The sequence below is a fragment of the Xenopus tropicalis genome, chromosome 9 (genome assembly GCF_000004195.4).
Source record: "Xenopus tropicalis strain Nigerian chromosome 9, UCB_Xtro_10.0, whole genome shotgun sequence".
In the NCBI taxonomy this organism is placed as follows: domain Eukaryota; kingdom Metazoa; phylum Chordata; class Amphibia; order Anura; family Pipidae; genus Xenopus; species Xenopus tropicalis.
In genome coordinates this window covers 16871192-16887775 of record NC_030685.2, presented here as the reverse complement: position 1 = coordinate 16887775, position 16584 = coordinate 16871192, and the positions used below count along the sequence as shown (strand labels likewise).

General features: G+C 43.5%; 3 protein-coding genes across 7 annotated transcripts in view; 2 read left to right on the top strand and 1 right to left on the bottom strand.

The window, feature by feature from the left end:
* The window catches only part of noxo1 (NADPH oxidase organizer 1), a 45476-nt gene extending 37117 nt beyond the window's left edge, over positions 1–8359 (bottom strand). The window contains exons 1-2 of one of the 5 annotated variants that reach the window (XM_031892476.1): positions 8279–8349; positions 7091–7258 (exon numbers count right to left, since the gene is read on the bottom strand). Coding sequence is in view for 1 of the 5 variants with exons in the window: in XM_031892475.1 (XP_031748335.1) it covers positions 8116–8187 (72 nt within the window). In the remaining 4 variants the exon portion in view is untranslated. 5 annotated transcript variants of the gene reach the window in all.
* LOC116407534 (sprT-like domain-containing protein Spartan) lies at positions 2401–3446 on the top strand. Its single transcript, XM_031892930.1, has 3 exons — positions 2401–2543; positions 2898–3020; positions 3159–3446. The coding sequence occupies exons 1-3, from the start codon at positions 2433–2435 to the stop codon at positions 3348–3350; spliced, it is 426 nt and encodes a 141-aa protein (XP_031748790.1). The 5' UTR covers positions 2401–2432; the 3' UTR covers positions 3351–3446.
* Positions 8360–8406: 47 nt separating the features above from the next.
* msrb1 (methionine sulfoxide reductase B1) lies at positions 8407–16275 on the top strand. Its single transcript, NM_001004972.2, is given in 4 exon segments — positions 8407–8536; positions 10692–10834; positions 12325–12439; positions 13781–16275. Coding segments are annotated over 4 exon segments (345 nt in total). The 5' UTR covers positions 8407–8481; the 3' UTR covers positions 13813–16275.
* Positions 16276–16584: the final 309 nt, after the last annotated feature.

Below are 16584 nucleotides of genomic sequence, written 5' to 3'. Positions count from 1 at the left end.
ATGGGGGGTTGGATGGGGGGGTGTTTGGGGTTGGGGGGGGTGTTTGGGGTTGGGGGTGTTTGGGGTTGGGGGGGGGGGTGTTTGGGGTTGGGGGGGGGTGTTTGGGGTGGTCACGTAATCATGCATGGGGAAAAAAAAATACCGTCAAATACCGTGATACCGATATAATAAAAAAAATACCGTGATATAAATTTTTGGTCATACCGCCCAGCACTAGTAAGTAGTTTTATATATACAGTATATACATACACATATACAAAATTGCATTGTACCATTAAGTTTAATATAAAGTATGTGTCAGGTTCCATGATATTTCTCCTGTTATTTTATAGATCTATCATGATTTCATTCAGGAATACGAGTCACTGAAGCGCCACTGGTGGAAATGCAATGGCCCCTGTAAACAAGTCGTGAAGCGGCTTATGAACAGGACTCCGGGCACCAAGGCGCACAAGCGCAAATGCGGAGGAGACTTTATAAAGATCCAGGAACCAGAGAACAAGAGAATGAGAACTGACCCATAGAATCACTTAATTAAAGACATCCTGTCAGTTTTTAGGTAACAACAAGGCTGCCCCAAGCGCAAATGGGCAGGGACACTTCTAACTACTGAGGAACCTCACAAGAGTCATTCAGACAAAAGAACTATGTTTGGACCTACAGAAGGACTTTCTACAGAGACTTTCCTCTTGGAAACCTAGAGGAAGACACTTTCATGTTCCTTTAATGTAAATAATGAATCACATTCTATGAATTTTATGTACAATACTTTTCTTTCTCAATAAAAAAAAACCTACTAAATAAATCCTTGAGCTGCTTTTATGCTTTTATGTCTCAAGGATTATTTTCAGACTGACTAGCAGGATTAATCCAGAAGTTAAAAACCCAATCAGTGATCCAGTACATACTGACTGCTAGTGATATTAGCTGGGATGGGTTAGACCTGGGGGGGGGTTAACATTGCTAATTGGAACGTTCAACACAAGTATCTATAATGAATGGAGTCAATACATGCAGCATTGGCGTTTATTTTAGTACTTGCTACATGACCAAGTGAATGTGAATGAGAAAATAAATGTTTCCATGTAAAGTTTATCATGAGTATGTGGGCTGGGTGTGACTGTAAGAGGAAAGGATGTGTTGCCAATGGGATAGGATGGGCTATTTCATTTTGCTTTAAAGCTGCCATTGTGCCACGGTAAGGCTTAGTGGAAGGCTGCAGCCGATTGTATGATCTGTTCTGTATACATAAATACCCCCAGGGGGTCCTGCCCACTTAGTATGATGAAAAATTGCTCACATATAAAGCAAGTCTAAACATTAACCCAATGCATCCAGTCAAGCTTGGTTACTCCCACAAAATCCCTTCTGGGCAAATGGGCAGTCCCCAGTGTGTGTAGTTATGACCAGTCAAATTCACAACTTTTGTAATGGGATTGGAGCAAGACGAGGTTTATTTTGCCTTTATTTTGACATTATAACTATGTATAAATATATAAGGGGATCGTATAATAACCTCTCTAATGCTTTATTTACCAGTAGGTCCTTCCAACGGACACGAGGGCACCCACTCCGTTTAGAAGAAGGGAGGTTCCATTTAAATATTCTGAAAGTCGTACTGGCTGATACATTATATAGCTTTAAGAAGGGGCTGGATGGCTTCTTAGCAAGTGAGGAAATACAGGGTTAGGGGAGATAGCTCTCAGTACAAGTGAGGGAATACAGGGGTAGGGGGGATAGCTCTCAGTACAAGTGAGGGAATACAGGGGTAGGGGGGATAGCTCTCAGTACAAGTGAGGGAATACAGGGGTAGGGGGGATAGCTCTCAGTACAAGTGAGGGAATAAAGGGGTAGGGGAGATAGCTCTCAGTACAAGTGAGGGAATACAGGGGTGGCTTGTCAGACTGATCTGTCTTTTAAGACTGATCTGTCAGTTGTGGATCCATATTGGGAGGTGCTGGACCCCAAACCCGATATCCACATCCTATTTGAAGAGTTTAATACAAAATTCTTTGGTGGACAGTTGCCGCCAATAGAACTTAAATGGAGTAACAGGTTATGCATATAAGTCAGGAACTAATGGGGTTTGTTGTTAATAGACCTTGGGGGGAAATTTATATTATTATTATATTATTAATAGAGCAATATATATAGATTGTAAGCTCTATGGGGCAGGGACCTCCATCCTCTTGTGTCTTTGACTCTTAACTAATTGCAACTGTATTTATCTTGTATTTATTGTTATACTTTATCTATTATTATCTTAATAACCCCCTGTTTGTATTAATGTATTCTACTGTACAGTGCTACGTACATAAGTAGCACTTTATAAATAAAGATATACATACATACATTAATATAAATTTCTCTATTAATAAATAATATAAATAGAGTAGAGTTTATTCAGCACAGACACATCTCAAATCTGCATTATGTTTTCCAGCGATACGGGCGTTTTCATACATGATGATAAAACTGGAATATGCAAAATTCACCTGAACAAACCTCTCCTTGATTTACGGGCAAGGAAAGATACAGTGCAAGTAAGTTTTCTCTTTGTATAATAGATATAATAGTCAAAAACAGTTAAAAGGAGATAGGGAACTAATCTTTTATCTTGGGTCCAAATGGAATGGCAGATATAGTTTGGGTCCTATTAATAAATCCTGTTTTATATTGTCAGACTGTTGTGGCATCTGGTTGGTACACTACTCATTCCTTTTGTCCTCACCTGATGCCACAAAATTAATTATTAGAAAAAAATCTTGTTTGCTTATGGAATCAGATCTGTGCATGTAATATCTATGAATAGACATAGGTTTGCCTGCAAAGATGTGATGCATTTTCTATACATGAAGGCAGAACAAGTAACATTGGGGCTGTTTCTCACCCTACAGACGCTCCTGCATGAAATGATCCACTACTACCAGCGACTCAGAGGAACGCATGACCTTGAGCATGGCGCAACCTTTCAGTATCACATGAAGCGAATCAATAGAGAAAGTGGCGCAAATATTACAGTAAGTAGTTTTATATATATATATATATATATATATATACACAGTATATACATACACATATACAAAATTGTATTGTACCATTAAGTTTGATATAAAGAATGTGTCAGGTTCCATGATATTTCTCCTGTTATTTTATAGATCTATCACGATTTCATTCAGGAATACGAGTCACTGAAGCGCCACTGGTGGAAATGCAATGGCCCCTGTCAACAAGTCGTGAAGCGGCTTATGAACAGGACTCTGGGCTCCAAGGCGCACAAGCGCAAATGCGGAGGAGACTTTATAAAGATCCAGGAACCAGAGAACAAGAGAATGAGAACTGACCCATAGAATCACTTAATTAAAGACATCATGTCCGTTTTTAGTTAACAACAAGGCTGCCCCAAGCGCAAATGGGCAGGGACACTTCTAACTACTGAGGAACCTCACAAGAGTCAATTAGACAAAAGAACTATGTTTGGACCTACAGAAGGACTTTCTACAGAGACTTTCCTCTTGGAAACCTAGAGGAAGACACTTTCATGTTCCCTTAATGTAAATAATGAATTACATTCTATGAATTTAATGTACAATACTTTTCTTTCTCAATAAAAAAAACCTACTAAATAAATCCTTGAGCTGCTTTTATGCTTTTATGTCTCAGGGATTATTTTCAGACTGACTAGCAGGATTAATCCAGAAATTAAAAACCCAATTAGTGATCCAGCACATACTGACTGCTAGTGATATTAGCTGGGATGGGTTAGACCTGGGGGGGGGCTAACATTGCTAATTAAATTGGAACTTTCAACGCAAGTATCTATAATGAATGAAGCAAATACATGCAGCATTGGCGTTCACTTTAGTACTTGCTACATGACCAAGTGAATGTGAATGAGAAAATAAATGTTTCCATGCAAAGTTTATCATGAGTATGTGGGCTGGGTGTGACTGTAAGAGGAAAGGATGTGTTGCCAATGGGATAGGATGGGCTATTTCATTTTGCTTTAAAGCTGCCATTGTGCCACGGTAAGGCTTAGTGGAAGGCTGCAGCTGAATGTATGATCTGTCCTGTATGCATAAATACCCCCAGGGGGTCCTGCCCACTTAGTATGATGAAAAATTGCTCACATTGGATTGGAGCAAGACGTGGTTTATTTTGCCTTTATTTTGACATGATAACTATGAATAAATATATAAGGGGATCATATAATAATCTCTCTAATGCTTTATTTACCAGTAGGTCCTTCCAACGGACACAAGGGCACCCACTCCGTTTAGAAGATGGGAGGTTCCATTTAAATATTCGGAAAGTCGTACTGGCTGATACATTATATAGCTTTAAGAAGGGGCTGGATGGATTCTTAGCAAGTGAGGGAATACAGGGGTAGGGGAGATAGCTCTCAGTACAAGTGAGGGAATACAGGGGTAGGGGAGATAGCTCTCAGTACAAGTGAGGGAATACAGGGGTAGGGGAGATAGCTCTCAGTACAAGTGAGGGAATACAGGGTTATGGGAGCTCTTAGTACAAGTTGATCAAGGGACTGCTCCAATTGCCTTCCTCTGGATCAACTAGCAGTTAGGCAGATTATATATAGGCATTATGGTTGAACGTGATGGAAGGGTCATACATTAATAAGCTGTTCCCGTTAAATACGGGGGTGTAAGGCTCAAGCAGATGTCTTAGTATTGAGCACTGAATATTTGTAGTGTACAAACACATGGATTTAGGTTCCCATCCCTGGTTGAAAGTCAATTAAAATGTAACCTGTCACCTAAATCAAGATTTAAATACTAGTGCCTGATTGGTTGGACCAATGAACCTATTAATAGGGGAATATTTTAAACGGAGGGTTGGAAAGAGGCATAAAAAATAAACTAAAAAAAGTTAGAATTCATTGTAATATTTTCCTTTGTAACACACTAAAGGCTCATTTACTAACACAGAGCAAACAGTTTAAAAATCACTGCTGTTTGCCAAATCTTTTTATTCATTGCAAAGATTTTGATGAATTCCAGTGAAATGGCAGAAGCTGCACAGTAGCGCAAAATGTACGTACATAGTATTCCTATGGGCGGGTATTTTATGTACAGAAATCGATTGGCCATTTTAGCTGCACCAATAAATAGTAAAGAAAGCCTCAAAGCTGGATTTTAGATGCACTTTTCCTTTAGGGCCTACATGTTGTGCAGTGAGTGTGATGTCACAATGGGCACCTCCAGCACTCACAGCCTGTAAACAACAGTCCCATGACATCACTATGACATCACAATGGGAGAACCAACACTGTTCGCAGCGCGCTCAAACTGGCCACAGTTGGTTAACAACTGCGTAAGAGGAGGTTAGAGAAGGAGGATGGGCTTATTTTTATCAACATCGGATAGCTCCTCGGAGTACTATTCCGCACCAAATTCTCCTGATCTTTCTTTCAATAATCAATCTAATGAAAATTTCACTTCTCATGAAAAACATTCTGTGGCTTGTCAGACTGATCTGTCTTTTCAGACTGATCTGTCGGTTGTGGATCCATATTGGGAGGTGCTGGACCCCAAACCCGATATCCACGTCCTATTTGAAGAGTTTAATACAAAATTCTTTGGTGGACAGTTGCCGCCAATAGAACTTAAATGGAGTAACAGGTTATGCATGTAAGTCAGGAACTAATGGGGTTTGTTGTTAATAGACCTTGGGGGGACATTTATATTATTAATAGAGCAATATATATAGATTGTAAGCTCTACGGGGCAGGGACCTCCATCCTCTTGTGTCTTCGACTCTTAACTTATTGCAACTGTATTTGTCTTGTATTTATTGTTGTACTTTGTATTTATCTATTATTATCTTAATAACCCCGTTTGTATTAATGTATTCTACTGTACAGCGCTACGTACATAAGCAGCACTTTTTAAATAAAGATATACATACATAATATTAATTGCTCTATTGATAAATAATATAAATAGAGTAGAGTTTATTCAGCACAGACACATCTCAAATCTGCATTACGTTTTCCAGCGATACGGGCGTTTTCATACATGATGATAAAACTGGAATATGCAAAATTCACCTGAACAAACCTCTCCTTGATTTACGGGCAAGGAAAGATACAGTGCAAGTAAGTCTTCTCTTTGTATAATAGATATAATAGTCAAAATCAGTTAAAAGGAGATAGGGAACTAATCTTTTATCTTGGGTCCAAATGGAATGGCAGATATAGTTTGGGCCCTATTAATAAACCCTGTTTTATATTGTCAGACTGTTGTGGCATCTGGTCGGTACACTACTCATTCCTTTTGTCCTCACCTGATGCCACAAAATTAATTATTAGAAAAAAATCTTATTTGCTTATGGAATCAGATATGTGCATGTAATATCTATGAAAAGACATAGGTTTGCCTGCAAAGATGTGATGCATTTTCTATACATGAAGGCAGAACAAGTAACATTGGGGCTGTTTCTCACCCTACAGACGCTCCTGCATGAAATGATCCACTACTACCAGCGACTCAGAGGAACGCATGACCTTGAGCATGGCGCAACCTTTCAGTATCACATGAAGCGAATCAATAGAGAAAGTGGCGCAAATATTACAGTAAGTAGTTTTATATATATACAGTATATACATACACATATACAAAATTGTACTGTACCATTAAGTTTGATATAAAGAATGTGTCAGGTTCCATGATATTTCTCCTGTTATTTTATAGATCTATCACGATTTCATTCAAGAATACGAGTCACTGAAGCGCCACTGGTGGAAATGCAATGGCCCCTGTCAACAAGTCGTGAAGCGGCTTATGGACAGGACTCCGGGCACCAAGGCGCACAAGCGCAAATGCGGAGGAGACTTTATAAAGATCCAGGAACCAGAGAACAAGAGAATGAGAACTGACCTATAGAATCACCTGAAGACATCCTGTCAGTTTTTAGTTAACAATAGGAATGTGTTTACAGTGTTAAGTGTAATGACATACCATAACTTTTTTTTTTTAAAAATGACCAGAAGCAGTAGCTGTAAAACTGTGCACGAGCCGACTTTCTCAAAGCTCTATGGGAACAAAAAATAGCTGAACTCTCCTGAGATTACCTCTCAACCATCTGAATGTGCAGGAGAAGAACAGAGAACGAAGAACAGAGACCTGTGGCCGGAGGGTTTCCGCTGAGTCCGTGCAATGCTCTGTTCCCATCTGCAGCCCTCCTTGCTTTGCCTGTGACCGGGGCCGGAGGAGTTCTTTCTGCAGCTGCCCCCCCCCACCTGTGAACGGAGGAGTATCAATTAAACTGCATAAGGACAGGGGAACGTGGGGAGATTAGTCGCGCCGCGACAAATCTCCGTTGTCGCGGGCGACTTATCGCCCCGCAATGCCACCCCACCGGCTAGAGTGTAAATCGCCAGTGGGATGGTATACGCTGCACTGCGATTTGCTGAAGTCGCCCGAAGTTTCCTCTCAAGGCACTACATGACCAAGTGAAAATAAAACTGGTACATAGTTATAACTCACTTATAACTGACTGCCTTCTCTCTATATTTGTATTTTATATGTAGGAGTTGCTATTTTGTTTTCCTTAGGTAGTACAGTATGAGGGAATAGCACATTTGCGTCTGATCCCGCCATTTCATCTATATAAAAAGGAGTATTTTTTAAAAAAATGGGGAGTGGCAACTGGGGCGTGGCCACACAAAGTGGGCATGGTCAAATCTTTTTGTCCCTCTTTTCATTTTTCAAATGTTGGGAGGTATGCAGTACAATAGAGAGAGAGGTGTGTGACAGGGAAAGGTTGTGCTGCGTAGTACATAGGCAGTGTGGGACTGGCCCACCAGGATACCAGGAAAACTGCCGGTGGGCCCAGGTGTCAGTGGGCCCTCCTGCTCCTGACCATTTGGCCTGTTTCATAGCCATTCCCTATTTCTGAATGGGAAGGAAGAGTAGAGATGGAAGAATAGATGCTAGCATGTAAATAAAAGAGACTGGGGGAATAAAGAGGTTGGGTGAGGAAAGGAGGGAAAATAGTTTGGAAAGCGGCCTAGGGCCTAAGGTTTTCTGGTGGGCCCCTGGGTTCCCAGTCCGACACTGGGCTCCCACATTAACAGACACTGCCTAATAAGCTCACCTCCACTTTCATACCAGGTATGGCGTCTAAACGTACATTCACTAACTCAAAACGTTCATTTCCGGCACCCATACGGTATGAATCCTTTAAAACGATATAGAAGCCGCTTAATAGATACAATACAACAACTTCTCAGGTGTATCCCACGCAAACTCATTTTTACCTCAGCTAATACGGCCAACAGCGGTATTTTCCCCAACCAACATGGCTGCCACGCATGGGCGTGAACGTTCAGTCCTTTCTTGTGTGACGTATTTCCCTCCGCCCCTTCAGCCTTTAGACGGCCTGACCCAGGGACCTGCTGGTGTCAGTGTGTGGCAGCACTGAGGGAGAGTGGGGGAAGTGCGGTCGGAGGAGTTTGCAGCCATGTCTTTCTGCTCGTTCTTCGGAGGGGAGGTCTACAAGGATCACTTCAAGACCGGTATCCCCATGCTGTTCATTTATACATACTTATACCCACTATGTACTGTATATGCCTGTGTATAAGCGCCTGTTATAAACTATACAGCCATGTATTTGTACTGTATATGCCTGTGTATAAGCGCCTGTTATAAACTACACAGCCATGTATTTGTACTGTATAAACCTGCGTATAAGCGCCTGTTATAAACTATACAGCCTTGTACTTGTACTGTATATACCTGCGTATAAGCGCCTGCTGGTAAACTTCAGCAATGTATTTGGATTTATTGAAAAAATAATAAATGCAGTGGGTTACAGTGAGATGGAAGCCTGGTTATGTAAGTCTGTTTGTTGCTACACATTGCCTGGGAAAGCAGGGGTGTGTGAGATTTGTAGTTCTGCAGGTGTTGCACATTCCACATTTACTTCATGTGCCCTTCATATCGACAGTTAGTATTAATGTTTGTGTGTATATATATATGTGTGTGTGTATGTATGTGAGTGTATAGATTTGTAAGTATAGGTTGTGGGTGCTGGGTTTACTTGGAAGGGTTGAACTTGATGGACTTTTTTCAACCCTATGTAACTATATGGACAGAGAGGCAGCTTAGATACAGTACAGGGAATCTCCAAGTGCCGCCCTTGCATAACTGTGGTCCTTGTGTAACACACACTTTGTAGCAATATCCTAGCGATGCTTGTGTAACCGTGCCAGTAACCCCGGCTTATGATTTACTAGTTGTGTAAGGCAGTGTTTCTTCTCAGGGAACCCACATATGGCTCAGGAATCAGCTTTGTGACCCCAAAAGCGGGTTAGAACCAGCCCTTTATAGGTTAGGAATGTCAGGTCATTAAAGGGGAACTTAACCCTGTTATACCTAGTGTCCCCCATACCCTTATACAGAGTTGGGGGGGCTGGAGGTTTTACATCTTTCTGCTCAAAGCTTCCACTAGTTAGAACACCTGGGGGAAAAGTAGATCTGGTGCCAGAGGTAGGGTGTAAACAACAGGGGGAGCTGTTTTTGGGGTTGGGAATATCGGTCAAGCCTTCTTCGCAGTCCGTTTGCCACTTGCTTAAACTGTCGCCCACCAGATTTTGGCAGCGAGGCCCCATAAAGATGCAGTGGTACCCAGGTCTGGACTGGGATCCAAAATAGATTCTGGCATTTCCAGTACACAGAGGCCCAAACAGCCCCCCCACCAGCCCAATAAATAGTGAGTGTCTATGGCATCTTACAGCAGCCCCTCTGGCATTTGCCAGAATACACAGATTGCCAGTCCGGGCCTGGTGGTGCCCGCTTGCCATAATTTGGCTCATTAGCCATTTATTATTATCCATATACACTGCTATGGTACATGACTCCAGGCCTGGAAATGTTGGGCTTGTTTGTACCAGTCTAAAATACAGACATTGGCACACAGGGTGTGGTTCAAAGTGTTTTGCCAGCTTGAAAAATGTTCTCGCTTGCCCACGTACTTCAGTTGTAATGACCTGCACCAACTTGGTGCCCTTGTGGGTCACATGTTTAGGAATCACTGCCAAGCTGAAAATAGCGTGGGTGGCATCATGATCCGATCTCCCTGTGTGCCAGTGCCCTAAAGGACTGATATGCAGGGGGGGGTGGCATATTGGGCCTTCCTGCTGCTCTGTCAGCCATAGTGGACGTTATAGCTCCAACAGCAGCCAGGGGGCGACACTGAGACAGCCCCTTCTGTGCCAGTCACATGGTTATTAACATCATTCAGTTGCACAAACAATTAGTCGTCAGTTCATTAATGATTTAATTTCCTCAATATCTAATTAATGAGTTGCTGATCTAACAGTCGTTATAGTCATCTATTAACAGGACAGAGGCGCTGGGTTCATTCCTTAATGGTTACAGGGAGGTGGTGCCTTTGCTGAGTCTGCACATTACGTGTGACTTGCAAATGGGATAACTATCACTACTGCCCCTACTGGGGGCAAATAAAGAGGCTGTGGGTAATTAGGAAGGGGGACCGGCTGTGCAAGCTAAGGCAAATGGGCAAGTCCCCAGTGTGTGTAGTTATGACCAGTCAAATTCACAACTTTTGTAATGGGATTGGAGCAAGACGTGAGGTTTATTTTGCCTTTAATTTGGGACTCAATGTGTTATATTATAACTATTAGCTGTAATATGCTGGCCTTTCTGCAGGTATATACGTTTGCTCGGAATGCAACTACGAGTTGTTCTCCAGTCGAAGCAAGTACCAGCACTCTTCCCCGTGGCCGGCCTTCACAGAGACTGTCCATAAAGACAGCATCTCCAAATACCTGGAGCGGCCGAACGCATACAAGGTAACTCATTGGAATCGGCAACAATTTAACTTTTAATGTGTTATACAATGGCTAATTTTAAGCAACTTTTCAATTGGTGTTTATTTTTTTATCTTTTTATAGTTTTTTAATTATTTGCCTTCTTCTTCTGACTCTTTCCAGCTTTCAAATGGGGGTCACTGACCCCAACAGCCAAAAAACGATTGCTCTGTGACAATTTTATTGTTATTGTTCCTTTTTATTACTTAGCTTTCTATTCAGCCCCTATACTATTCATATATCTATCTCTCTCTTAAATCACTCCCTCGTTACTAAGGTAAATTAGACCCTAGGAACCAAATAACTGCTGAAATTCCCAACGGGAGAGCTGCGGCACAAAATTTCAAATAATTAAAAAAAAACAAAAAAAAAACTACCAGTAATAAAAAATGTAGACCAGTTGCAAATTGTCTAAGAATAGCTACATCATACTAAAAGTTAATGTAAATGTGAAAAACCCGTTTAGGGCTCTGGTACACGGGGAGATTAGTCGCCCGCGGCAAAACTCCCTGCTCGCGGGCGACTAATCTCCCCGAGTTGCCTTCCCCCTGCCATCCCACCGGCCAACATGTAAGTCGCCGGCGGGATGGCAGACGCGGCGGGGCGATTTCGGGAAATCGACGAAAAAGACTAGCTAGTCTTTTTCGGCGATTTGCGCGAAATCGCGCCGCCGCGTCTGCCATCCCGCCGGCGACTTACATGTTGGCCGGTGGGATGGCAGGGGGAAGGCAACTCGGGGAGATTAGTCGCCCGCGAGCAGGGAGTTTTGCCGCGGGCGACTAATCTCCCCGTGTACCAGAGCCCTTAAGGTTGAAGACACTCTGAGCTACTAGTAGCAGCTACTTTTTCATGGCTACTAAATGCCAGAAAATACGCTGCCATAGACAATACTGAGAATTGCCTCTGTTAAAACTCACGTAGAGACAGTTATCAGTAAATGATCAGCATTGTCTATTTTAGTAGCCACAACAAGTAGCTGCTACTAGTAGCTCTGTGTGTCTTCACCCTCAGAGCATCTAGATGGTCTCTTACAGACTCTTAGGGCTCTGGCACACGGGGAGATTAGTCGCCCGCGACTAATCTCCCCGAGTTGCCTACCCCTGCCATCCCACCGGCGAACATGTAAGTCGCCGGCGGGTCTTTCGCGAGTCTTTTTCGGCGATTTGCGCGAAATCGCGCCGCCGCGTCTGCCATCCTGCCGGCGACTTACATGTTTGCTGGTGGGATGGCAGGGGTAGGCAACTCGGGGAGATTAGTCGCCCGCGAACAGGGAGTTTTGCCGCGGGCGACTAATCTCCCCGTGTGCCAGAGCCCTTAATGGCAACTGCCCGTCACGGCCTGTACCAACAATGCCAGACATTTTCCCTCTATAGTCAATGGAAACAACACAGGTGGTTGTGAGAATTACCTGCCCTATATACACCATTAACCTAGAGGTGAGTGCTATAACCTTTCTGCTTTCTGCCCAACAGGTCTCTTGTGGGAAGTGCGGTAACGGACTGGGCCATGAGTTTATAAACGATGGCCCTAAGAAGGGTCAGTCCCGCTTCTGAATATTCAGCAGCTCGCTAAAATTCATCCCCAAAGGTAAGTGTCCTCTTCTGCTGCTTCTTATTGTCCAACAGAACTTGCCCACAAGGGGTGTGTTGTGCCACCCTAACTGGCCTTCAGGCTGGGCTGGGGTAACAGTCACCCTGCTATAGTTCCAGGGGTACCCAGGGCACAAATAAGCACTCACCCCAAATCCCCCCCTAACTGGCCTTCAGGCTGGGCCCCCTTAGCCCATAACAAGGTTACAGATATATAGAAACATTGGGGTAACAGTCACCCTGCTATAGTTCCAGGGGTACCCAGGGCACAAATAAGCACTCACCCCAAATCCCCCCCTAACTGGCCTTCAGGCTGGGCCCCCTTAGCCCATAACAAGGTTACAGATATATAGAAACATTGGGGTAACAGTCACCCTGCTATAGTTCCAGGGGTACCCAGGGCACAAATAAGCACTCACCCCAAATCCCCCCCTATCTGGCCTTCAGGCTGGGCCCCCTTAGCCCATAACAAGGTTACAGATATATAGAAACATTGGGGTAACAGTCACCCTGCTATAGTTCCAGGGGTACCCAGGGCACAAATAAGCACTCACCCCAAATCCCCCCCTAACTGGCATTCAGGCTGGGCCCCTTAGCTCATAACAAGGTTACAGATGTATAGAAACATTGGGGTAACAGTCACCCTGCTATAGTTCCAGGGGTACCCAGGGCACAAATAAGCACTCACCCCAAATCCCCCCCTAACTGGCCTTCAGGCTGGGCCCCCTTAGCCCATAACAAGGTTACAGATATATAGAAACATTGGGGTAACAGTCACCCTGCTATAGTTCCAGGGGTACCCAGGGCACAAATAAGCACTCACCCCAAATCCCCCCCTAACTGGCCTTCAGGCTGGGCCCCCTTAGCCCATAACAAGGTTACAGATATATAGAAACATTGGGGTAACAGTCACCCTGCTATAGTTCCAGGGGTACCCAGGGCACAAATAAGCACTCACCCCAAATCCCCCCCTATCTGGCCTTCAGGCTGGGGCCCCTTAGCCCATAACAAGGTTACAGATATATAGAAACATTGGGGTAACAGTCACCCTGCTATAGTTCCAGGGGTACCCAGGGCACAAATAAGCACTCACCCCAAATCCCCCCCTAACTGGCATTCAGGCTGGGCCCCTTAGCTCATAACAAGGTTACAGATGTATAGAAACATTGGGGTAACAGTCACCCTGCTATAGTTCCAGGGGTACCCAGGGCACAAATAAGCACTCACCCCAAATCCCCCCCTAACTGGCATTCAGGCTGGGCCCCTTAGCTCATAACAAGGTTACAGATGTATAGAAACATTGGGGTAACACCTGCTGACCGTTCTCTTCCTTTTACAGATAAAGTCGATGGGGAGGTACAGCGAGAATAAAGTTTGTGCCTATTTTTGAAGCCACCGGGGGGCGCTGTGCCTTTCCTAATGGTCCAGCACCGAATGAGTCACTGCAGATAAACCCTCACTGGACGTCTGGGGTGATGAAGATGATGTGCTGGGGGTTGGGCATTGGTACAGTGGGATCCCATAATGCACGCTTGATGCAGTGGCAGCAGTTTCACCACACAACCTTAATTGTACCTTTCTCTCCTTAAAATTATTAATTCTGTCCCTATGGGGGTGGAGTTAGATTAACCCACTGGGTACCTACCCTTGATCTGATGCATTTAGCACCCATTGCTTTTATTTATAGGGGTGCCCATGTATCTGCCAGTTGCTAACCGGTGTTGCTGATACCTTTTGAGTTAACTTTTAATATGACCTAGAGAGTAATATTCCAATTAATATTGCAATTGGTCTTCATTGTTTGTAGTTTTTTAATTATTTCAGTGTTTGTTCAGCAGCTTTCCAGTTTGGAATTTCAGCAGCTATCTGGTTGTTAGGGTCCAAATTACCTTAGCAACCAGGTAGTGGTTTTAATGAAAAACTGGAATATGAATAGGAGAGAACCTGAATATAAATATAAATAATAAATAACAATAGAACTGTAGCCTCACAGAGCAATAGTTTTTGGCTGCGGGGGTCCCCCCATGTGAAAACTGGAAAAAGGCAGAAGAGAATAATTCAAAAACTACAAATAATGAAGGCCAATTGAAAAGTTTCTTAGAATTGGCCTTTCTAATACATACTAAAAGTTAACCACCCCCTTAAGGCAAAGTGAGGGACATCGGGCATGGGGGAAGTCCAAATGGAACCAGTGTCCCAGCCTATCAGGACTTTGCCCTGCCCCTTGAAGTCTGACATCACTCACCAACACCAGCACAGCCAATGGGAGGCACCAGATTGCCAGTACACAGTACTTTCTATAGAGGCACCCAAGCGCCCCTGCCTAGGGCCACAGCTTCCGGGGGTGCCGGTATAGAAAGCAATATACTTTGCTGGCGCTACTGGCAGATACACACATGTAAATATATAGCCCCCCCAGGTACTTACACAGTCCCATTATTGGGGAAAGCGCGGTACATAAACCCACCAACACACTGTGCCGAATGGAACCACGGGCACCTCACTTTTTGCTAATTCCGAATCACGTGGTTTATATCCGACCTCAGAATCTTAGTCGCACTGTGATTAGTAGGGGAATCTGTTAGCCCATATGGGTAAGTAATGGTTACATTAAAGGTGAAGTAAAACGGTAAGGGTCTGTTGTACATAGTGAGTGCCCTTATAGGGCCGGGGCATATTCCCTGCTGCCCAAGTTACGAAGGGGCAGGTGTGGCTTAGGCAAATTCTGAACCTTGGGATAGGGTTTAGATAGGATCTCTAATCAACACTCATGTTATAAAGAATCTCAGCCATAAAGTAAGGGGGAACTGCTGTTTTATGAGAGACAGGAAAATGTTTTCATCGTTTAATGACATTTCCCTATCCAAGGACTAAAGTTATGATACCATTTCTGCAATGTTTTCAACAGATTATAAGTAGGGAATAGTCTCTTACCACTGGAGTAAATACCCCTGTGCTGGTAGGCTCAGTTGGGCAAATACCTCAATGAGAATTCTACTGGTTAAACCTTCATTATAAATGCAAAAGAATTGACCAATGAGAATGCTGATTCCCAGCACTGTGTCAGGTATCTTGCTGGTACCTTACATATAGAGATAATTTATGTCGTTATTTCCCCTCATTATATGGCACAGGAATCAGACATGGGGATAAAGGGACAGACTTGTTCAGTGCTGGGAAACTGGGCTTAATGCTCCCAACTCCAATTGCAGGAACAGAGAACAGGGAGCCGGATTTACCCAGATCAGCTGGGATTCTCATTGGGGGATTTTTTTTGTATTTTAAAGCAGTCGCTGGCTGTGGAGATTTGGGGAAAAAGTTTTATTGTGCAATATTGGTTTAAAATACAACCCTGATGTTGCTGGACTACAGCTCCCAACATGCTTAAACCTACATTATATGTTAAATTATTCTGGGATTTGTAGTTCAGCAACAACTGAGTAATTCTTGGTTGAGCAGTGCAGCAGGGTTTATATCCCCTTTAGCACCACAGATATCATAGATTTGAAACAGCGCCACCTGCTGTTCATTTCAGCTGAACTGTCACAGTCAGTAGAAGATTTTGCTATTGAGAAAAGGGTTGACATTTCCTCCAGTTGCTCAGCAGTTATTAATGGTGCCTCACCGGCAGGGGGCGCAGTCCCTTGGGGAACACCTTCGGCACAGCGCCGTTCATTTCAGGGACTAATGGTTGTTCTGCGCCTCTCCTGCAGCTTATAGGGGGATATGTAGCCAATTCATACGTCTTAATTAGAACAATTACTTCTTAATCACCATGAATGTATTTGTACTATTTTTGTTATTAAAATAAACATGATTTTCACTTTTATCCTACTCTGCTGCTTTGTGTTTTCTACAAACGCATTCCACTGCCTGGCGTTGGCCGCTTTCCTCCATAGGCCAGTTCATTTGTACCCACAGGAGCCATCCCCCAGTGCTCATTGGTGAGTGATTGAGATCATGATGGGAGCTGTAGTTCAACACCGCATCAGGGGTGGAGGCTTCTACTCAGTAATACTCCCCCATTGCCAGCAGCCTACATAAAGGGGGACATAATCCTTCCCTAAAACTCTGATTGCACCCCTAGTTCTTCATAGCCTTATTACATATATATATATATCAAAACAGGAGCTGAAAAGGGGT